Genomic DNA, 25777 nt, shown 5'->3' on the forward strand with positions numbered 1-25777 from the left:
TTAATGGATTTTTCCAGTGCTTTTTATCAGTACGAAATGTTGATGAGTAAGTATATAAAAAATTAAACTCGGATTTTTAAAATATTTAATTTTATTATCATTATCCCTATTTAATAAATGGTGTTGGGAAAACTGGCTAGCCATATGCAGAAAACTGAAACTGGACCTCTTCCTTACACCTTATACAAAAATTAACTTAAGATGGATTAAAGACTTAAATTTAAAACCCAAAACTATAAAAAAAAACCCCTAGAATAAAACGTAGGCAATACCATTCAGGACATAGGCACAGACAAAGATTTTATGATGAAATCACCAAAAGCAATTGCAACAAAAGCTAAAATTGACAAATGGGATCTAATTAAACTAAAGAGCTTCTGCACAGAAAAAGAAACTATCATCAGAGTAAACAGGCAATCTACAGAATGGGAGAAAATTTTTGCAATCTACCATGTGACAAAGGTCTAATATCCAGAATTTACAAGGAACTTAAACAAATTTCCATGAAAAAAAATAAACGGCCCCATCAAAAAGTAGGCAAAGGAGATAAACAGATACTTCTCAAAAGAAGACATTTATGCAGCCAACAAACATGAAGACAAGTTCAACATCACTGATCGTTAGAGAAATGCAAATCAAAACCGCAATGAGATACCATCTCACGCCAGTCAGATGGTGATTATTAAAAAATCAAGAAAAAACAGATGCTGGTGAGGATGTAGAGAAATAGAAAGGCTTTTACACTGTTAGTGGGAATGTGAATTAGTTCATCCATTGTGGAAGACAGTGTGGTGATACCTCAAGGATCTGGAACCAGAAATACCATTTGACCCAGAAATACAATTTGACCCATATATCCCCTTACTGGGTATATACCCAAAGGAATATAAATCATTCTGTTATAAAGATACATGCACACTTATGTTTATTATAGCACTGTTCACAATAGCAACGACATGGAACCAACCTAAATGTCCATCAATGATAGACTGGAAAAGAAAATGTGGTACATATACACCATGAAATACTATGTGGCCACAAAAAGGAATGAGATCATGTCCTTTGCAGAGACATAGGTGAAGCTGGAAGCAATTATCCTCAGCAAACTAACACAGGAACAGAAGACCAAACATCACATGTTCTCACTCATAAGTGGGAGTTGAACAATGAGAACACATGGACACAGGGAGGGGAACAACACACACCACGGACTGTTAGGCGGCAGTGACGAGGGGAGGGATAGCATAAGGATAAATACCTAATGTATGTGGGGCTTAAAACCTAGATGATGGGTTGATAGGTGCAGCAAAATACCATGGCACACATATACCTATGTAACAACCCCGCACGTTCTGCACATGTATCCCGGAACTCAAAGTGAAAAAAATTAAAAAAAAAAATCAAAAGGAAAAGAAAACCCTGAAATATGAATTAGGAGGTAAAAAAATGCCACTATAATAGATGTCCTTGTTTACAGCTGTCTACATTTGGTAGGAAGTCTAAGGCTGAATTGTCAAACACTGCACTACACCTAGGTGTTTGAGGCAATTTGTGGAGATTAAAATCTTGGGTTTTCTAATGCACATCAACAATAAATCCTGTTGCTTCTTCTTGTCCAGTAAAAATCAATACTTTTAGATAAGAAGCATTGATTACAAATTATTTTAAGCAGTTATTTTAAAATAACATCTGAGATTAAGTGAGAGTTTGACTTAAAGTCATTTAATCAAGGATACTAAATTAAAAGATTACTCTGCCCGGGTGTGGTGGTTTGCAGAAGGAACGGCGATGATCATTAACATGCACCATGCCAGGTGCTTAAAGTGGGTTATAACATTTGATGCTCGCTGCAAACCAAGAGACAGAATTTATTATTATTATTATTATTATTATTATTATTATACTTTAAGTTCTAGGGTCCACGTGCACAACGTGGTATACATGTGCCATGTTGGTTTGCTGCACCCATCAGCTCATCATTTACATTAGGTATTTCTCCTAATGCTGTCCCTCCCCCAGTCCCCCACCCCACAACAGGCCCCGGTGTGTGATGTTCCCTGCCCTGTGTCCAAGTGTTCTCATTGTTTAATTCCCACCTATGAGTGAGAACATGCAGTGTTTTTGTTTTCTGCAAGAGACAGAAATTTTTATCCATATTCTATTGCTCAGAAAACTTAGGGTCAGAGAAATTCAATCACATTCCCAAAGACACAGTTCCCAGTCTGAAAGCAGAAATAAAATGTAAGTCTATTCACCCATCTCAAGTTCTTTTCACTATGTTCTCTAGATATCAGAATATATTTAGCACATATACTATAAGGTTGGGTTATTTTTCCTACCATCGTTCCCTCTTCCTCACTTCTTATCTCCCAAAAAGACACTCTTCTAATCATCCCCTCTTAATCTCTCTCACTCTTGTGTACACGTGCATGCACATAACCCCCCACCCTACTGCCACCACACACACTTGTGGCAGAGAGACCAAAAAACAGGACTACTACTTGGGATCCAGAACTCCAGCCTAGACTCCATCTGTCACTGCAGTCGTCACTAATCTCACCTTCCTCATTGGTAAACGGATGTGTTTCCTATAATTTTATCTCTAAGTGTATAACTGGCCAGATGCGGTGGCTCAAGCTTGTCATCCCAGCACTTTAGGAGGCCGAGGCAGGCGGATCATGAGGTCACGAGATCAGGAGATTGAGACCATCCTGGCCAACATGGTGAAACCCTGTCTCTATTAAAATACAAAAAATTAGCTGGGCATGGTGACACGCACCTGTAGTCCCATCTACTCGGGAGGCTGAGGCGGGGGCGGGGTTGGGGGTGGAATCGCTTGAACCCGGGAGGTGGAGCTTGCAGTGAGCCAAGATCGCGCCACTGCACTCCAGCCGGGGCGACAGAGCGAGACTCCGTCTCAAAAAAACAAACAAAAAAAAGTGTATAACTGTTTATTATCAAGTATTGTTATACTTTAACATCTGTGCTCTTTCAAAAAGTTTATAACTAATTGTCTATCATCAAACATTTTTATACTTTAACATCTATACTTCCCTAAGTGAAGAGGAGAATTGATATTATCTGGTTACTTTTATGCCTCGGCACCATCAGCAATTTCAAGCTTTCAATCCTACCTTGTCCAATATGGCAGCCATCCATAGTCTCAAGTGGCTACTGAGTGCTTAATATGTGGCTGATACAATTTAGGAAGTGAATTTTAATTTAATTTAATTTAAAACCAAAGGTGAGATTTTTTTCGCTGGGACTGATTGCACTTTAACCATTGAAGTTTCAGCATCTGAACTGAAATGTGCCTTAACTATAAAATACACATCAGATTTCAAAGTGTTAGTTTAGAAACAAGCATACAAAAATCTCATTAATTTTGTATTAATTACATGTTGAAATGATAATACTTTAGCTATATTGGCTTAATTCAATATATCATTAAAATTAATTTAACCTGTCTCTCTTTTTAAAACATTTTATTTTGTCAACTAGAATAACTAAAATGTGTGAGTCACGTTATATTTCTAATGGACAGGGCTGCTGTAATTGTCTTTTAGCAACGTAATAGGTCCAAGATGGGGTTTGGGTATCTGTTTGTCTTCAGGTAATCCTTCAATTCAGCTGCTATTGAGAATGACTGCCAGAAGTTGCAGCAAAATTTTGTGTATCAACTCCTTTGTTTGTGATTTATTCTCTAAAATAATGTGATTGAATAATCTTGCTTTTTTTGGTCATCGGTCTGTATCTTAACTGAAAAAAAAAAAAAAAGGTCTTAATCTATTAACAGTTTACAGGACCCAAGTATTGCAGAGAGGTTGTTATATCCAACTCATTTTAAATGTTGCCATAAAGCTGTGCCTGGGGCCGGCTTAACACAAATTATATTCTCTAGAGACAAAAGAGAGTCACCTTCTGAAAGCCAGCCATCCTTCACATACACTGCAAAGGAGTTCCAGTGGTGAGATGGCACTGTTTTTGTGTGTGTGTGTTTTGGTTTGAGTGTAGTGACACCAATTATGATAAGGATTAAAGACCCTGGGAGGGGAGAGTGGTGGACATAGTAGACTTCCCCTTAACATTCCCCCACCTACCTTTGGGTGTGTCTTTCTCTTTGCAAAAACCAGAAGACTAAAAACCACATTATATACATTCCCGCAAAGCTTGGATAGCAGATATGATTTAGACTTGGCAGATTATATGCATCCATGTGAAATTTGGAAAGTGGGATGTGAAAGTGGAGGCCACATCCAGTAGCCATGTTAAAGGAAATGAGCAAAATTTCCTTTTTACCTAAAATATACAAATATTATCACTTCATCAAATCATCATTACAAAATTATTAATAACCTATGTTTTACTCATTTTTTTCATATGAAGTCTTTAAAACATATTATATATTTTACACTTATTGTCCATCTGCATTTGGACTAACCACTTTTCTTTTTTATTATTATTATTATTATTATTATTATTATACTTTAGGTTTTATGGTACATGTGCCCAATGTGCAGGTAAGTTACATATGTAGACATGTGCCATGCTGGTGCGCTGCACCCACCAACTCGTCATCTAGCATTAGGTATATCTCCCATTGCTATCCCTCCCCCCTCCCCCCAACCCACAACAGTCCCCGAAGTGTGATGTTCCCCTTCCTGTGTCCATGTGTTCTCATTGTTCAATTCCCACCTATGAGTGAGAATATGCGGTGTTTGGTTTTTTGTTCTTGCGATAGTTTACTGAGAATGATGATTTCCAATTTCATCCATGTCCCTACAAAGGACGTGAACTCATCATTTTTTATGGCTGCATAGTATTCCATGGTGTATATGTGCCACATTTTCTTAATCCAGTCTATCATTGTTGGACATTTGGGTTGGTTCCAAGTCTTTGCTATTGTGAATAATGCGGCAATAAACTTTTCAAGTACTCAATTGCCACCTGTGGTTGTACAGTGTAGCTCTAGGGCAGGGGTTAGCAAACTTTTTCTGTGAAAATCAGATAGAAATATTTTAGGTTTGTGAGACACAGTTTCTATTGCATTCTATTGTCTCCTTTATTTTTGTTTCTGTTTTTAAAGACACTTTTAAAAATATAAAAGCCATTTTTAGCTCGTGCATGATACAATTACGGGCTGCCTAAGGCTATGATTTTCAGTCCCTACTCTAGAGTACGAAAATCAGCCCTTCTGAGGGTTCTCTAACTTCTATGCTAAATCCTGCCTGCTTCTAGTAGCAAGAGTAGATTCTGTTTTCCACAGTTGAATTTGGCAAATTTATACAGAACATTATTCACCTCGTTCTACAGTGTAAGGAAACGGAGACTGCAAGACTTTAAGCAACTTTCCAAGGTCATAGAGCTTCTAAGTGACAGAGCTAGAAAGAGAATCCGTAACTGCTCAAATCCAAAGCTGACAATTTTATCCGCTGCATCATTGGCTCTCCATTATTATTAAGACTTTCTTTAGCTTGAGTAATGAACCTTCACTGATCCATTTATTTAGCTTACAAATATTTATTGAATGACCACTATGCAAAAGATATTAATAATAGGAACAATGCCTTTGACCCACATTTAAGCACATTTTTTAAAGGGCTCAAGTTTTCTATCAATTTGAGATACAAAATGAAGTGGAAAATTGACAATTATTTGCTTACTTCAATCAATATAGACAGCAAGTCAGATAATTCAGCCTTGATCCAGTTAACCCGAAATTGGCAGAGATACAAACATTTTATATTCTCTGTCTTAATCTGTTTTGTGTTGCTATAACAGAATACCTGAGACTGGGTAATTTATAGCAAACAGGAATTTACTGGCTCACAGTTCTGGAAGCTGAGAAGTCCAAGACAGAGGGGCCACATCTCGTGAGGACCTTCTTCCTGTGTCATTCCATGGCAGAAAGCAAAAGGGCAAAAGAGGGCAAAACAAAGAGAACAAGAGAGGGCCAAACTTGGCTTTTATAACAAACCCACTCTCCATAACAAACTCACTCTCATGATAATGACATTAATCCATTTGTAAGGTTAGAGCGCTCATGATCTATTAATCTCTTCTTATGGGTCCCACCTGTCAATATGATTGCACTGGGGATTAAATTTCCAACACATGAACTTTAGGAGAGACATTCAAACCATAGCGTTCTCACTCTTTTTCTAATTCAAATACTTTGTGAGCTTCAGACATAAGGAGATACTAAAATAGATACAGAATCAAGCAGTTACAGGCTACATTTAAAATAACATTATGGAATGATCAGTCCTTAGGCTAATATGTTAGTTTTTTTTCAGCACATTTACTTAGCCGCATGCTTGTTCACTCCCGCTAGTTTTGGCAGTTGTCCTCCAACACTTTATGCCTTTCCTAATATATTGCAAGTGGATCACTTATTATTTCTCTTTTAAACATTTAATAACATCCCATATCTTAAATTGGTTTCTCTTTGGACGAGCTATCCATTATCAACCTTCCTAAAACTGCAATTAAAATACAAACTAGATATTTATGATGATGTATGATATTCTTCATTTAAAACCCCCAAATAAACCTCTTTCTGTTCACTGCCTCTACCCTATAATTGTACGTATGAATTACACTGGATCATCTCCTTTGAGAATATTGATGATCTGATGTTCATCTATGGAACTCCCACTATGTTCAAAGCAGTGATATCCAAAGGGTGAAATTCCTAGTAAGTATGAATAAATAATATATTTCATAAGGGGAGCCAAAAGCCAAGGATTCTTCTCTCATTTTGATTTTCCTTTTTCAATTCATGTGGCAACCGACATTATTTTTATTATGGGCTATAGTTACCTTCGTAACAAATAGTTGTATTGTCAGGTTGGTTCTAGAGATTTTGGGAGTAACTCTCTTCTCTGGAAAGGTTACAAATACCCGGATTGAGGACTGGGAGCTTGAGCCATAACTCCATTAGCTTTAGGGGTGATTTCAGAGTATTTCTGAAGAACCAGTCCAAATGGAATAATATTTTTTTCTGGTACTGTTAAGTCTGGTCCGAAACTTTTTTTCCTTACGTCAAGATGGGGGAAGAAAGTGCCAATACCAGGAGAAAAAGAAAAAATCTGTTCCTCAAAGGCTGAGAAGGAAATTTAGGAAAGCTCCAAATCATTAACTGGGGATACTAAGAAAGGAGGTACTTAAAATATTTTGATTTAATTATTTAAAAAATTGACTTTATTCATCTAAGCTGTGAAATAGTTTTCATTAGGAATATAATAAGTATTAATAATACTTTGATCGGAATGGCATAATTCAACAACTAAAAGGTGAAATTAAGGGTTGAACTGACTTTTCAGTATGCCTGTATACATACATACATGTTTGTATGTATACATACATTTTTAATTAAATGCTGAGAAATTACAGAGACAGAGCTATAGCAATTTAAATCATGTTTTTATCATTTTTGTCTTCTTTTGCAATATAAATGAAGTTTGAAAAAATTTTAGTAGACTAGTTGACCATGAAATGGTTTGGTTTTTAAGCATATTTACTAAACTCACACATTTAAGAAAATATCTTCAGGCTCTTCAGCTTCTTCAATTTTTCTTTTTAATTATGGGGTGAAAATGCTTATGAACAATTTGCAATGTCAATTGACAGCCTCCATGTGAATGGTTTATATCTCTCACACTAATATGTGCAAAATATTATTGACCCCTCTTATGCATATCTAGCAACATCAACATCTTAGAGACATTCAAAAAGGTATAAAGGTAAGGGAAGAGTTTCCACTGCATTAAAAAATATTTTTGTATTATTTTTATGTTACTAAGACTTATTATTAAACTTGCTTTCTAACATTGCTTTCTAATTGCTCCAAGCTTTCAAAAAACCAAAACTTTGAAAGCTATGATAATAAGCCATTTTTAATGTTCCCAAAGAACAAAATAGGTATATGTGAAGGTGGGTGCAAAACTTAAAAGTAGTTTGTTGTTACCCTTTCTCTAAAGCAAAAAAGATCTGAGTTTGAATCCTGATGCATCCTCTCTTTGAGTGGGCAAGTTATTTAAACTTTTCAACATTTCTAAATCTCTCTAAAATTGTTGTGAGAATAAACATAAATAATTTCATGTATACATATATTACCTTACAAAAATAAGGCACTGAATAAATGATCATTATTATTTTTGTGTTGTCAGGAAAAGTGTGATTTTAAGGACATGAAGTGGCATCTAAATCTGTAAGTATATGGATGTTCTTTATCTGTAGTAGACGTAGGCTGTCGTATATTGTCCTAAGCCACAACAAAAGTAAAAGAAGTTTATATGTATTAAATTATAGTTGACCCTTTAACAACATGGAGGTTAGGGTTGCTGACACCCCATGTAGTCCAAAAGTTTCCTATAACTTTTGACTCCCTAAAAACTTTACTAATAGTCTACTATTGACTGGAAGACTTACTGATAACATAAATAGTCAATCGATACACATGTTGTATGTTATATGTATTATATACTGTATTCTTACAAGTAAGTAAGCTAGAGAAAAGAAAATGTTAATGAGAACATGAGCAAGAGAAAATACATTTATTATTCATTAAGTGGAAGTGGATCATCCTAAAGGTCTTTATTCCTGTCATCTTCACATTGAGTAGGCTGAAGAGGAGGAGGAGTAGGAGCAGTTGTGGTGAAAGAAAATCTGCGTATAAGTGGACCTGCACAGCTTGAACCCATGTTGTTCAAGGGTCGACTGTATTTTAAATACAGATCAATTACCTAAGAGTTAGAATAGCCAGCACTGTTAAACAGGGACAGGTACAATTTTGTATAATGCAGAGAACTCTATCTCTAGTAATTTTAAAGATAATTCACAAAACAATTTGCATTTGCCTTTTTGTAACATTTACCTTTTAGAAATGATGATGTGTATCCATAAATTCAAGAAACAGTTTATTACAGTGGTTAGAGCATAAACTTTGAAAGCGGCCAGTGATGTGCCAGAATCAGCACTTGAGATAATTATTAATTAAATATTCAGATACTGCAAACCTGTAGTTAAACTATGGGTAGCTTGAAATTGGCCATTGTGGAGCATTTACACTGCTATATTTTTTTAGCAGTGTATCAATTTTATAGCAGTTGACAAATGCTATAAATCTAGGTCTCCCCCACAACCACCATCTGATTTGCCAGAAACTACTGATTCAGATATATATCTGTTTAAATGCCAACTTCAACACTTAATAGTTTATAGCCTTTAGTATCTTATCTTGCCTTTCTTTCTCACAACTTCCAAATCTAGAAAATGATATAGTTATTTATAGTCATAAGGTTGCTTTGAGGATTGTGTTAACTTATATAATCATCTAGTGCACATTCAATAAATGGTGGTTCATATTAATAAGCCAAAATCATAAAAAAGACAACAAGAAAGAGAAAATCAGAAACTAAAGGAAAAGGAATAACTTTCTGAGAACAGTGAATTTTTGCTGTATTAATACGTATCATTAGGCAAGAGATTCTAGGTCTATAATAGAGAAAAAAAAATCCACTCCAGTCAGTGCTTCACTCACCATGAAGAGATTGTTTGGTGTTTGTTCACTCTCTCCAAAGGGTGGGATAGGAGAATCAGTTCTACTAGACGTGTTTTCTTGGTTAGCGTGTTGCTCTGGGATTGGCTCATATAAGCTATCCATAGAGCCCTCCTGCAATACAGAGATTTATGAGTCAAGGAATAACAGAATAATAATTTTCTTTGAAAAGGTACCTAATTTATCCACCCACCTTTATATAGTACTTTATTTAAATTATCCTGGGCATAGGGATTAAGAGTTTACAGTATTCTAACTTTCAACAGTGAACAATACAGTAAAGCCAGGAATTATTATTCCCACCATTATTACAGAGCCAAGAATTTAAACAAGAGTCTAAGTGTTGCAGAGGCAGGCACACAATGAGGGAATTCCTCAAGAGGTATGTTGAAGACATTAAGTTCAAAAAACTAAATAAATGCCTTTTGAGGCACCAATAAACTGTGTTGGTCACAGATTTGAGTTACATGTATGTCTCTAATTGGTACCAACTCCCTTTATAAGAGATACAATCTGCTGTACTTAGCTTTCTCAACTGTAAAGTAGCAGTTTCAAGGGCAGAGGAGGTGAAGTAAGATGGCAGAATAGAAAGCTCCACTGATCGTTTCTCCACAATAAGGACACCAACTTAACAACTATCTACACAGAAAAACAACACCCTCATAAGAATCAAAATTCAGATGAGCACTCATAGTACCTGGTTTTAACATCAAACCACTAAAAGAGGCACTGAAGGGATAGAAAAAACAGTCCCGAATCTCCGACACCACTCCTCCCCTACTGTGGCACCTGCAGCCTGGTGTGGAGAGCATCTCTGGGCTCTGGGGAAGGGAGAACACAGACATTGTGCAACATTGAACTTAGTGCTGTCCTGTTAGAGAAGAAAGAAAACCCATACCAAACTCAGCTGATGCCCAGCCATAGAGGGAGCATTTAAACCAGCCCTGGCCAGAAGGGAATCGCTGATCCCAATGGTCCAAAGTTGAGTGCCTGCAAACCTTGCCGCCCGGGGCTGCAGCACTCTGTGTCTCCAGTAAACTTGAAAGGCAGTCTAGAACACAAGGACTGCAACTCCTATGGGTGTCCCAGTGTGAACTAAGCCCAGAGACAGTAGACTGAGGGGGCGTGTGACACACTGAGATACCGGTTGGGGCAGCCAAGGGAGTGCAGGCATCACCATGCCCCTAACCCTAGGCTGCATATCTTGAGGTTCCAAAAGAGACCGACCCCTTCCTTCTGCTTGAGGAGAGAAGGAAGTGTAGGGAGGCCTTTGTCTTGCATCGAGGGTACCAGCTTAGCCATAGCATAATAGGGCACTGGTGAGAGTCCTGAGGTACCCCCTTCCGGGCCCTAGCTCCCAGATGACATTTCTAGGCAACCCTAGGCCAGAAGGAAACCGCTGCCCTGAAGGAAAGGGTTCAGTCCTGGCAGTATTCATTACCTGCTAACTGCAGAGCCCTTGGGCCCTGAATAGCCAGCAGTGATACCCAGGTACTGCATCAAGGGCCTTGGGAAAGCCTCTGAGACTTTAGTGGCTTCAGATGAGACTCAGCACATTACTAGCTGTGGTGGCTACAGAGCAAAACTCCTTCTGTTTGAGAAAAGCAGAGGGAAATGCAAAGAGGAATTTATCTTCCACTTTAGGTACCAGCACAGCCACATGGGGGTAGAGCCCTGACTGGGCTCTTGTAGTCTCTTATTCCAGGACTGTATGCTTGGATGGCATTTCTGGACATGCCCTGGGCCAGAAGGGAGTCAAATGCCCTGCAAGGTAAGTCCCAGGCTAGGTAGCATTCACAAAAAGCTGACTTAAGAGAACTTGGGCCTTAAGAGAGCATCTATGGTAGTCTAGCAGTACTCCTTGTACCTAGGGTGGTATGGCTACAGAGTGAGGCTTCTCTGTCTTTAAAAACTGGAGAGAAGAGTGGGAAGGATGGTGTGGTTTGAGTGCCAGCTCAGTGTAATACAATAACACCAGGTAGACTTCTAATGTTTTAGACTCTAATCCCTGACTCCTGGACTGCACTTCTGGACTCACCCACGGCCTGGGGGCCTTCAGTGCCCTGAAGGCAAGGACAGAGGCATGACTGGATTTGCCACCTGCTGACTGTAGAGCCTGAGTGCTTTGAGTGAACACAGGCAGTAGCCAGGGAGTGGTTACAGCAGGCCTTGGGCAAGACCCAGTGTTGTGCTGGCTTCAGGTCTGACCCAGCACAGTCATAGTAGTGGTAGCCACAGGGGTGCCAGTGTCATTCCACCTCCAGCTTTCAGTAACTCATAACAGAGAGAGACTCTGTATGTTTGGGAGAAAGTAATAAAAGAGAACAAGAGTCTCTGACTGGTAATCCAGAGAATTCTCCCATATCTGGTCGAAAACCATCAATGAGGTACTTCGAGTCTATAAGAACCACAGTGCTACTGGGCTTGGGATATCCCCTAAAGCAGACACAGCTTAGATTACAAAACACAAGTCCTTTCAAATATCTGGAAAATCTCCTCAAGAGGGACAGCTACAAATAATCCAAGACAGTGAAGACTAGAATAAATACTTAACTCCTTAATGCCCAGACACTGAAGAACATCTACTGGCATCAATGCCATCCAGAAAAACAGGACATCACCAAGTAAACTAAATAAGGCACCAGGGACCAATCTTGGAGAAAGAGATATGTGACCTTTCAGATAATTTGAAATAGATGTGTTGAGGAAACTCAAAGAAATTCAAAATAACACAGATAAGGAATTCAGAATTCTATCCAATAAATTAACAAATAAATTGAAATGATTAAAAAGAATCAAGCAGAAATCGTGGAGCTGAAAAATGCAATTGGCACACTGAAGAATGCATCAGAGTCCTTTAATAGCAGAATGTATAAGCAGAAGAAAGAATTAGTGAGCCTAAAGACAGGCTATTTTAAAATACACAGTCAGAGGAGACAAAAGAAAAAAGAACAAAAAACAATGTAGCACACGTACAGGATCTAGAAAATTGCCTCAAAAGGGCAAATCTAAGAGTTATTGGCCTTAAAGAGGACATAGATAAAGAGATAGGGATAGAAAGTTTATTCAAAAGGATAATAACAGAGAACTTCCCAAACCTAGAGAAAGATATCAGTAGCGAAGTACAAGAAGGTTATAGAACACCAAGCAGATTTAACCCTAGGAAGACTACCTCAAGGTATTTAATAATCAAAGTCCCAACTGTCAAGGATAAAGAAAGAATTCTAAAAGCCACAAGAGAAAAGAAACAAATAACATACAATGGAGCTCCTATACGTCTGGCAACAGACTTTTCAGTGGAAACCTTACAGGCCAGGAGAGAGTAGCATGACATATTTAAAGTGCTTAAGGAAAATAATTTTTACCCCAGAATAATATATCTGGTGAAAATATCTTTCAAATATGAAGAAATAAAGACTTTCCCAGACAAACAAAAGCTGAGGGATTTCAACAACGCCAGGTCAGTCCTATAAGAAATGCTAAAGGGAGTACTTCAATCGGAAAGAAAAGGACAGTAATGAGCAATAAATAATCACCTAAAGGTACAAAACTCACTGGTAATAGTAAGTACACAGAAATACACAGAATATCGTAACACTGTAACTGTGGTGTGTAAAATACTCTTATCTTAAGTAGGAAGATTAAAGAATGAACCAATGAAAGATAATAACTACAACAGCTTTTCAAGACACTGTCAGTACAATAAGACATAAATAGAAGCAATGAAAAGTTTAAAAGCAGGGAGACACGGTTAATGTATAGAGTTTTAATGAGTTTTCTTTTTGCTTGTTTGTTTGTGCAAATAGTGTTAAGTTGTCAGCTGTTTAAAATAATGAGTCATAATATTTACAAACCTCATGGTAAACTCAAACCAAAAAACATACAATGAATACACAAGAAGTAAAAAGCAAGAAACTAAACCATGTCTCCATGTCAAACTCACCTTCACTAGAGAAAGACAGGAAGGAGAGAAAGAAGGAAGATAAGACCATAAAACAACCAGAAAACAAGTAATAAATGGCAAGAATAAGTCCTTAATTATCAATAATAACATTGAATGTAAATGGACTAAAATCTCTAATCAAAAGACATAGACTGGCTGTGTGAATGAAAAAACATAACCCATTAATCTGTTGCCTGCAAGAAACACACTTCAACTATGAAAGCACATATAGACTAGCTGGGTGCAGTGGGTCACACCTGTGATCCCAGCAGTTTGAAAGGCCAAGGTGGATGGATCACCTGAGGTCAGGAGTTTGAGACCAGTCTGAAAAACCTGGTGAAGCCCCATGCCTACTAAAAATACAAAAATTAGCCAGGTGTGATGGCACACACCTGTAATCCCAGCTACTCAGGAGGCTGAGGTCGGAGAATCTCTTGAACCCAGGAGGCGGACGTTGCAGTGAGCCAAGATCACACCACTGCACTCTAGCCTGGGTGACAGAGTGAGACACTGCCTCAAAACACACACACACACACACACACACACACACACACACGCACACAGAAAGAAAGAAAATAAAGGGATGGAAAAAGATATTCTATGCCAATGAAAACCAAAAAAGAATAGAAGTCACTAAACTTATATCAGATAAAATAGATTTCAACACAAAATCTATAAGAGACAAAGAAGGTCACTATTTAATGATAAGGGATCAATTCAGCAAGATGATATAAACATTTTAAATATATATGCACCCAACACTGGAGTACTCAGGCATATAAAGGAAATATTTTTAGAGATAAAGAGGGATAGGACTGAAAAAAATAATAGCTAGAGACTTTAACATCCCATTTTCAGCTTAGGAAAGATCTTCCAGACAGAAAATCAACAAAGAAACATCAGACTGAATCTTCACTATGGAGTAAATTGATCTAATAGATATTTACAGAACATTTCAGCCAAAAGCTGCAGAATACACATTCTTTTCCCTAGAAAATGGATTATTGTCAAGAATACAACATATGTAAAACAAAAAAGTCTTAAAACATTAAATGAATTGAAATAGATGTGGAGAAATAAGAACACTTTTACACTGTTGGTGGGACTGTAAACTAGTTCAACCCTTGTGGAAGTAAGTGTGGCGATTCCTCAGGGATCTAGAACTAGAAATATCATTTGACCCAGCCATCCCATTACTGAGTATATACCCAAAGGACTATAAATCACGCTGCTATAAAGACACATGCACATGTATGTTTATTGCGGCACTATTCACAATAGCAAAGACTTGGAACCAACCCAAATGTCCAAAATGGTAGACTGCTTTAAGAAAATGTGGCACATATACACCATGGAATACTATGCAGCCATAAAAAATGATGAGTTCATGTCCTTTGTAGGGACATGGATGACATTGGAAATCATCATTCTCAGTAAACTATCGCAAGAACAAAAAACCAAACACTGCATATTCTCACTCATAGGTGGGAATTGAACAATGAGAACACATGGACACAGGAAGGGGAACATCACACTCTGGAGACTGTTGTAGGGTGGGGGGGAGGGGGGAGGGATAGCTTTAGGAGATATACCTAATGCTAAATGACGAGTCAATGGGTGCAGCACACCAGCATGGCACATGTATACATATGTAACTAACCTGCACATTGTGCACATGTACCCTAAAACTTAAAGTATAATAACAATAATAATAAAAAATAAATAAATAAATACATAAATAAATTGAAATAATATCAAGCATCTTCTCTTACCACAATGGAATAAAACCAGAAACTAATAAGAATATGAATTTTGGAAACTATACAACATGGAAATTAAACCATATGCTCCTGAGTGACCAGTGGTCAATGAAGAGATTAAGAAGGAAATTGGAAAATTTCTTGAAAGAAATGATAATTGAAACACAACATACCAAAACCTATGGGATACACCAAAAGCAGTACTAAGAGGGAAGTTTATAGCTATAAATGACTACATCAAAAAATATGAATAACTGCAAATGAACAACCTAACAATGCATCCTAAGGAACTAGAAAAGTAAAAGCAAACCAAACCCCAAATTAGTAGAAGAAACGAAGTAATAAAGGTCAGAGCCAAAATAAATGAAATTGTAGTTTAAAAAAATACAAAAGTTTAATGACACAAAGGTGGATTTTTTGAAAAGTTAAACAAAATTGACAAACTTTTAGACAGACTGAAAAAAAAGAGATAAAGCCCAAATAAATAAAATCAGAAAAGAAAAAGTAGACACTACAAATGATACTGCAGAAACTCAAAGCATCATTAGTGGCTACTATGAGCAACTATATACCAATACATTTTAAAAATCTAGAAGAAATAGATGAATTCCTAGATGCATACAACCTACCAAGGTTGAACCAAGAGGAAATCCAAAACCTGAAAAGACCAATAACAAGTTACAAGATCAAGGCCATAAAAAAAGAAGTCTCCCACTAAAGAAAAGCCCAGAACCCGAGAGCTTCACTTCTGAATTCTACCAAACCTTTAAAGAAGAATTAATACCAATCTTACTCAAACTGTTCCAAAAAGTGGAGGAGAGAGGAATACTTCCAAACTCATTCTATGAGGCCAATATTACTCTGATACCAAAACCAGACAAAGACACATCAAAAAAAAGAAAACTACAGGCCAACATCTCTGATGAATATTGATGCAAAACTCCTCAACAAAATACTACCAAACTAAATTCAACAACAATATATTAGAAAGATCATTCATCATCAAAGTGAGATTTATCCCAGAGTTGCAAGGATAGTTCAACATATTCAAATCAATCAATATGATACATCGTATCCACAGAATGAAGTTTAAAAACAGTATTATTATATAAATTTATACTAAAAATCATTTAAAACAATTTGACATTGCTTCATGATAAAAAAAAATACCTAAAAAAACTGAGTCTAGAAGGAATATACCTCAACATAATAAAAGCCTTATAAAATAGACCCACAGCTAGTATCATACTGACTGGGGAAAAGATGAAAGCCTTTCCTCTAAGATCTGGAATACAACGTGGCTCACCAGTGTTAGTCAACATAGTACTGGAAGTCCTAGCTAGAGAATTTAAACAAGGAAAGATATACATGGCATCCAAATTGGAAATGAAGAAGTCAAATTATACCTGTTTGCAGATGATATGATATGATTTGGAAAACCCTAAAAATTCCACAGGAAAACTATTAGAACTAATAATCAAATTTAGTAACATTGCAGGATACAATTTCAACATAAAATACCAGTAGCATTTCTATGAGAACAGGCAACAATATAAAAAACAAATTAAAAAGTAATCCTATTTACACTAGCCACACATAAAATTAAATCCCAAAGTGAAAGATCTCTATAATAAAAGCTATAAGATATTGATGAAAGAAATTGAGAAGGACATAAAAAATTTGAAAATATTTAATGAAAAATGGTTTATGTTCATAGATTTATTGAAAAATAATATAGGTTCATGGATTGAAAGACAATTTTGTTAAAATGTCCATACTACTCAAAGCAAACTACAGATTCAATGCAACTTCAGTCAAAATACCAGTGACATTCTTCACAGAAATAGAAAAAAAAAAATCCTAAAATGTATATGGGACCACAAAAGACACAGAATAGCCAAAGCTATCCTAAGCAAAAAGAACAAAACTGGAGAAATCACATTACCTGACTTCAAATTATAGTAACCTAAACAGAATGTTATTGGCATAAATACAGACACACAGACCAATGTAAATAATATGAAGAACTCAGAAACAAACCAGCACACTTACAGTGAACTCATTTTTGATAAAGATGTCAAGAACACACACTGGGGAAAAGACAGTCTCTTCAATAAAGAGTGCTGGAAAAACTAAATATTCAAATGCAGAAGAATGAAATTAGGCCCCCATCTATCACCATATATGTAAATAAAATCAAAATGGATTCAAGACTTAAATCTAAGACCTCAAACTATGAAACTAGAAGAAAACATTAGGGAAAATCTTCAAGACATTGGTCTGGGAAAGGATTTCTTGAGCAATTCCCCACAATTACAGGTAACCAAAGCAAAACTGAACAAATGGTCTCATGTGTTGAAAAGCTTCTGCACAGCAAAAGATATAATCAACAAAGTGAAGAAGCAACCCACAGAATGGGAGAAAACATTTGCACAATATCCATCTGACGTGGGATTAATAACCAGCATATACAAGGAACTCAAACAACTCTATAGGAAAAAGTCTAATAATCTGATCAAAAAATGGGCAAAAGAATTTGAATAGACATTTCCAAAAGAGGACATACGAATGGCAAACAGGCATGTGAAAAAGTGCTCAACGTCATTGATCATCAGAGAAATGCAAATCGAAACTACAATGAGATGTTATCTCACCCTAGTTAAAAATGCCTTATATCAAAAAGACAAGCACTAGTAAAGGCTAGTGAAGATGTGGAGAAAAAGGAACCCTATTTCACTGTTGGCAGGAATATAAATTAGTACAACCACTATAGAAAACAGTTTGGAGGTTCCCCAAAAAACAAAAAATTGAGCTAACGTATGCTCCAGCAATCTCACTGCTGGGTATATACTTCCCAATTTGTTGCAGTACTGTTACAGTAGCTAAGATTCGGACACAACCTAAGTGTCTATCAACAGATGAATGGATGAACAAAATATGGTACATATATACAATGGAGTATGGTTCAGCCATCAAAAAAGAATGAAATCCAGTCATTTGCAACAACATAAATAGAACTGGAGATGATTACATTAAGTGAAATAATTCAGTCCTGAAAGACAAACATCGCATGTTCTCACTTATCTGTGGAATCTAAAAATCAAAACAATTGAACTTGTTTACATTGAGATTAGGATGGTTACCAGAGGCTAGGAAGAGTAATGGGGTTCTGGGAGGAAGCTGGGGATGGTTAACGGATACAAAGCAATAGAAAGAATGAATATGAGCTACTATTTGATAGCACAATAGGGTGACTATTGTCAATAATAACTTAATCGTACATTTTAAAATAATTTAAAGAGTGTAACTGGAATGTTTTTAACTCAAAGGATAAATGCTTGTGGGGATGGATACCCCATTCTCCATGATGTGCTTATTTCACGTTGCATGTCTGTATCAAATCATCTCATGTACTCCATAAATACATATACCTACTATGTACGTACAAAAATTTTAAAAATTTGAAAGAATGAAAAAGCATCAAGGGCAAATGATACACATTGCAACACGCACACACACACACACACACACACACACACACAGAAAGAAGCTATAAGGATAAAGTAAATTCAAGGCATGCTTTGAAATAGCAAAAATATTTTACAAGTACAGTCAAGGAATTAATATTAATGTTTAGAACATTGATAATAAAAATATTATTTATTCATTTTTATCCTTGTATGAAAAAATTAATTTAAAATGCATGAGTTTGGATTTAAAATCACTGTGTAATGTATTATAACTTGTTTGTATTTGGGAAGCAAATTTATTAATCAAATTGACTTTTTAAAAAAGATATAATTAGTCTAGTTATGACATCATCTAGAAGTAGTCTTAAAGGAGAGAGGTAGACAGTATACACTTAGTATATGAAAAGTTCTAGGTATATTAACATATAAGTAAAGTGAAGATTGGATGCCTTGTCTACCTGTAGAACATTTGGCCAATATGATTTGCTGTTTCCTCTTTTAAGTAACCCCTGTTCCAAACACATTACAAACTACTGGGAAAATTATTAAGAACTAAGTAAGTCATGAGTGCTCTAAAACACGTAAACATGTAGGGAAACCTAACAGAAATACAAAGTAGTGAGTGAAACTAAAGTTTTAGACATATTAAGCTCCCATCCCGAAACAGACAGCATTGGACAGATCTTAAACCCTGAGGGGTAGCGTGCAATAGATGTCCTCTACATAAGGCAAACTCCATAATGGAAATACAGGGCCTGTGGTAGCAACCACTGCTATAAAAGGGGACTGAAATAAGCTTCTGCCAACAGCTGCTAGGGCTCTTGCTTACAAGAAGATATGGGCCAGAAAAGCAAAATTTAACAACACAGCCAGCAAAACAGAATATGAAACAAGCTACCAATAGTTCAGTGTCTAGATTAGTAATAGTCCATATATCTGCTTAGAATAAGATCTCTGGACCAGCAATGTAAGCCCTGGTTTTTAATTGGGGCATCAGGAAGACGTGAGATTTTTTGCCTCACTAGTAGATAAAGCAAGGTGAAGAAGCCAGGAAAGAAAGAGAGAGAGAGAAAAAAAGAAAAAGAGTTGTCATTCTAAATTAGCCAAAGCACATGAAGAGATCAAATGCTGAGAAAAAGAGCCAACTGAATTGACAATCAGAAAATTAAACCATTTCATTCCAGATGAAATTAAAATCATAAAACAGATGGAGAGATAATTTAAGAAAGAATATATATAATCTCCAAAGAGCTAAATAAAAAAGTAATATTCAATTAAAAAGAAACAATTTATGATGAAACCAAAGCAGAAATGAAACAAAAATCATTAAATAGGAACAAAGAACAATTACAAAGTCTTGAAAATGAATAATATAATCACAGAAATTTATATTAAATAAACAAAAATTGAACTCTAGACCTTTCATAAGAGAGAATTAGAAAATGCTGAGTTCACTTAGGGTGCAGCATAGAAGGATAAATAGAAAACATGATACGCACAGGTAAAAGGTTAGAAGATATATTAAAAGATGACAAAATACTACTAATAGAAATTCTAGAAAAAGAAAATGATGGAATTTTCCTATCAATGCAAGAAAACAACAGATCAATTTTAGGTATTAACAGAGTTTTTTAAATCCTAAATAAAATATCAACAAAATCAAATAGTACATATAAAACTACATTAAGACCAATTAGTGTTTAATATAGAAATGTAAGAATGCTTCAATATTTTAATGCAGATTAAAATATTTAAAAGGAAGTTAATCTCAATAAATATTTAAGGCATTTGAAAATTTTTAAAGTTTACCCACATCAAAATCTTAGCAAACTGGGAAAAGGCAGGACTTCCTTAACCTGATTAGAGTTATTTAAAAAAATTTCCTCATGAAGACTGAATTATAAATAATTATATGAGCATTAGAAATAAGAGTAGGATGGCTGATATCATAGCATTCCTACTTGTCAATATTATGGAAGCTAAAGAAGTTGAGAATAACATAAATGCTAAGGAAAGGAATACTTTATAGATTATTTGCACAGAAAATCTGAGAAAACCACAGAGTATCTCTCAGAATTCTTCAAGATCAGCAAAATTATGTATTTAGATATCAATATACTAATAAAGTTTCTCTAAATCAGCATCAACAAACTTGGAGAAAAATTCACAATGGCATCCAAAATTCTTAGATGCCTAACAATAAATTTATCAAAAGGTAAGCAAGATATCATAGGGAAAATTATAAAATATTATTGAAGGCTATGAAAGAATTGAATAAAGAGTTATCTATGTTTGTGGATGAAAAGACCTAGCACCATAATGAAGTCAATTTCCCCTAAAAATGGTGTAAAATTCAAGTTCATTTCAATCAAAATCCCATCAAAGGTATTCATATAATTTGACAATATGAACCTAAGTTTATATAGAAAAAAGACGAAGTCCAAACTTTCAAGAAGGACAAATGGAGAGCGGGATATTCTGAGTAAGACTCACTTGGCAGTAGAATTATTAATATTTTAATAAGTACTTGAAAGAACAAGTAAAAGGAAAGGGATAGAAATGAACCAATGGGATAGAATAAAGAATCCAAATAAAGACAGAGGCAGCATTTCAAATTATTGAATAAATTGTGCAGGAATAATTGATTTGTAACCTCATGGGTTACAAAGACATGTTAAATGCAATAACTATATGATGAGCTCAACAAGAAAAATCACTGTGCCTCAAATGAGCAAGTTTTCTAAAAGCCTCATCATGACGTAAAACTCTAAGAAAAATTGTGGAGTCAGAGTGGCATGTATAAAAGGATATTTCTGCTTCCCTTTTGAAAGATAGACCCCATTTCAAGTTTATAGGTCCGAAATAATAGCAATCACCTTTAATGGATTATTTATAGTATCCTTGGTTCAGAATGGGTAGTTCATTAAGTTTCTGCTTTTATATTTCTCTTAAAAACCCCATTTACTAAAAGATTTACAATTTTCCCCTACACTTAAATAAAAGATGTTTAACTCTTTCATTCTTTCGTTAGTGGTGATCTTTATGTGACACATAATATTTAAAATCACCTGCTTCCCAGAGATTTAAAGGTCAGTGTTTTTACATATACCTTCATTTTTTTAAAATTCAAGAATCTTTCCATTAAACCAGTGGTTTTTATTCTCTTTTCTTAAATGCAGTGTCCCATATGTTCACATTCCTACAGCCATGGATAAAATATGTTTTGGATTTTGCATAAATTCCTGGCAAGAGCTGTACCCCCACCCCTTTTTCAAAGGTTATGACAGCACAGTAGGGTGTCACAACACTCTGGTTGAGAACCTACACTAAATTATTTTATGTATTTATTCCGCAAGAAGGAATAAAAAACACCTAAGATGATGTTTATTTTTTAAGTACTTCATACACATTTTCTTATTAAAGCAATTGAATTTGATAACATAAACTTTGCAATGGTTCAACAAAAGACTAGGGTTCTTGATGGTTCCGTCTAATGAAATATGTTTCTGAGCAAGCAACTTCTTAAGGACAACTTTAAAAGACAGGAAAGAGTTACAGTCATATTGAGTCCATGAGTCAGGACTTTGAGGCAATCCTTCTTAAGTATGTGCTCCCTTCCCTATATCACAGAGGAAGACAATCAAGCTCATTATATGGTTATATGTCTTTAGCAGCAGCATTACAAACGTATGTCACGCCATGCTGAACCATGCTACGTTATAGAAACATTAGCATACTGATTATATTACCATTCAAAATGATTTCAGAAAGCAATCGTCTTTGGTGCCACACTGCCTATTTCCATGGGAAGTATATTCATATAAACCACATATAGCTCTTTTAGATCAACTAGAAAAGTATGCACAATACCACTTAAATCACCTGAAATGGAATTTCTGCCGTCAGATTTATACGGCACAAAGCAAAGTTGAGAGCTGGCAGTTATTTTGTAAATTGGACTATATAGGCAACAAGAACTCGATGATTCAGCCTCCCACAACTCACAATTGCATTTTATTTTTCAAGATGCTCTAAGGTTAAATCCCTTATCTTGGCTTAAAATGCCTCCTGTTTAGGTATTACAACGTATGTTAGCACCATCTCTACTGCTTATGTTAATCTTATTGCAATTTGGAAAGAAAACAAAGATCAAAACTAGGCCATTTTATTTTCCCAAATGAGAGGGGTCTCCCATCAACATCTTGAAAAACCAATGAATAGACATAATGCCCTGCTGTAAACACAGATAGAAATGAATAAAATTATTTTTGAAATCCATTTTTAAGCATCGGCAGATGGTCACAATTGCAGGTTAGAGTTATAAAGTATTTTCAGATCCATGACGATCTGATAACTTTCACTGATCCACTTCAGGCTAAGGAAAAAAAAGTAATAATGTGAAAACGAATTTGAGAGGTGCTTATACCCTTGAGTAAGCACATCTCCAGGACTGGATTAATCTATTGTACCTTGCATTTACAGTGTGGTGCAACTCAGAAAACTACCTCCGTGGAAGTTTTACCAAGCCAGCATTGAAAGGAATTCATTACTCAAGGAACAAAGAAGAAATTTTGATTCCTGGGATGTCTCAAAGCAAAGCAAGCAACACAAAGCCTGCATATTTTGCAAAATTTTGTCTCATAACAAATAGAAGAAAATTATTTCTCAAAAATACTGTTCCCAGAACATTATACTTAAAAATTCAACATCAAAATGATAAATAACTAGTAATTGTTGCAGAACTCTTTTTAATACTTGTCTTTGAGTAGAGTTGGCTTAAGTGCTTTAATGAAAGCATCCTTTCTCACTGTTCTTTGTGATGTGAACTTTCTGAGATGCTAAGTGTATTAATATCATCACATAAGAAGTTTAGAATATATCCTAATTTCATTCCTTTTGACACAGTAAAATTAAAATGAGAACATAAATGCTGCAAATAAAGGAACTTACCAGTGAAATGCAGAAAAGATTCATTTTGACCAGCTTCACTCTCTTGTTGCCCTGCTTTGAAAAATACGATTGCCTCTTGTAGCTCTCTCTTGCCTTCACAGCTGTTTGGCCAGTTCTCATGGGAGATTATTACAAAGTAAAATCCCTGCCATAATCCAGGGGATTCAGAGACCATTATCAAATAATATAGTCCTTTATTGAACAAACAATTTCCTAAATTAATGAAGAACCCTGACGCATAACATGAGAGAATGAGACTTACGGCGATCTGTGTAAACAGATTTCAAAGGTGGCAATGATAGTCCTAAAACCTGCAGTGAAAATGCATTGAAAACAACTACAGGCAAACCTGGAGAAAATATTATTCTTCAGGTTAAAAGTAACATCTTCCTCTTAAAGGTGGTAGGTCAAGGGTCCATCTCATATTTCTTCCTATCTCCCATTCCTATTTTCTCTTTCAACAATTAACAGAACGTTTGATTCCCTACATGACAAGATATAGAGATAAACACATTTTTAAATGGCAGGATATGCAAAGTGCATAAATCTAAAATGTACCACTTTAACCATTTTTAAGTAAACAGTTCAGTAACATTAAGTACCTCTACATTGTTGTGCAACTATCACCACCATGAATCTCCAGAACTGTTTCATCTTTCCTGACTCAAACCCCATACCCATTAACACTAACTCCCCATTTCCCCTGCTCCTCAGCCTCTGGAAACAGCCTTTTTACTTTCTGTCTCTCTAAATTTGACTACCTTACATGCTTTCTGTCAGTGGAATCAATATTTGCCATCTGGTGGCTGACTTACCTCACTTAGCATAATGTCTTCAAGGTGCATCCGTGCAATAGCATGTGCCACAATTTCCTTCATTTTTAAGACTGAATAATATTCCTTTTTGTGTATATATCACATTTTGCTTATCCACTTGTTTGTTGATAAACACTTGAATTAGTTCTACCTTTTGACTATTGTGAATAAGACTGCTATGAACATAGATGTACATGTATCTGTTTGAGTCCCTGCTTTCAGTTCTTTGGGTATATACCCAGAAGGGGATTGTTTGATTTTTTGTTAATTCCATGTTAAAGAGGAAACACCATATTGTTTTTCTCACTGACTGCGTCATTTACATTCTCACCTACAGTACACACAGGTTCCAATTTCTTTGCATCCTTGCCAGCCCTTGTTATTTTCTGTTTTTTGTTTGTTTGTGTGTTTTTTGTTTTTAAATAGTGGCTACCCTAATGAGTGTGAAATGGTATCTCATGGTTTTGATTTGCATTTGCCTAGTGATTAGTGATGATGAGCATCTTTTTATTTGTTTATTAGCCATTGATGTACTTTCTTCGGATTAATGTTTATACCAGCGCTTTGCTCATTTTTAAAATTTGGTTCGTTTGGTTTTTGGTTTTGTTATTGTTGAATTGTAGGTGTTCCTTACATATTCTGGATATCTCTTCTCAGATATGTGATTTGCAAATAATTTCTCCCATTCAATGAGTTACTTTTTTACTCTGCTAATAGTGTCCTTTGATGCACAGAAGTTTTTTTTCTTTTTAATTTGATAAAGTCTAAATTATCTACTTTTGTTTTGTTACCTGTGCTTTTGGTGTCAAATAAATCATTGCCAAATCCAATGTCAAGGTGATTTTTCCCAATGTTTTCTTCTAATAACTTATAGTTTTAGCTCTTTGGGACTTTGTCAATTTTGAATTACTTTTTGTATATGCTGTAATGTAAGGGTCCAACTTTATTGTTTTGCATATGTATATTCCATTTGTCCAACACCATTTGTTGAAAAGCTGTACTTTCCCCATTGAATGGTCTTGACAGATTTGCTGACAATCATTTGACCACATAAATGAGGGTTTATTTCTGGGCTCTCCATTCCATTGCATTGGTCTATATGTCTGTTTCTATGCCAGTATCACACTGTTTTAATTACTGTGCGCTTCGAACTAAGTTTTGAAATTAAGGACTTTTGCATATTGTCTCACTCCTTCAAAAAAAAAAACCTTAAAAATGTTCTGTTTTTTTGTTTTGTTTTGTTTTGTTTTTTGATAAGAAAATTGAGGCTCAGAAGA

General features: G+C 35.6%; 1 protein-coding gene across 2 annotated transcripts in view; it reads right to left on the reverse strand.

The window, feature by feature from the left end:
* The window catches only part of SAMSN1 (SAM domain, SH3 domain and nuclear localization signals 1), a 171867-nt gene extending 147512 nt beyond the window's left edge, over nt 1-24355 (reverse strand). The window contains exons 1-4 of one of the 2 annotated variants that reach the window (XM_054468712.1): nt 24288-24355; nt 23948-24169; nt 23686-23830; nt 9545-9676 (exon numbers count right to left, since the gene is read on the reverse strand). In XM_054468712.1, coding sequence (XP_054324687.1) covers nt 9545-9676; nt 23686-23805 — 252 coding nt within the window. In that variant the 5' untranslated portion in view covers nt 23806-23830; nt 23948-24169; nt 24288-24355. Of the gene's footprint in view, nt 1-9544; nt 9677-23685; nt 23831-23947; nt 24170-24287 lie in introns of those variants that run through there. The other variant, XM_054468714.1, reaches the window with a different exon arrangement.
* Between the last annotated feature and the right edge of the window lie 1422 nt (nt 24356-25777).

Source organism: Pongo pygmaeus, chromosome 22 (assembly GCF_028885625.2).
Source record: "Pongo pygmaeus isolate AG05252 chromosome 22, NHGRI_mPonPyg2-v2.0_pri, whole genome shotgun sequence".
NCBI classification, from domain to species: domain Eukaryota; kingdom Metazoa; phylum Chordata; class Mammalia; order Primates; family Hominidae; genus Pongo; species Pongo pygmaeus.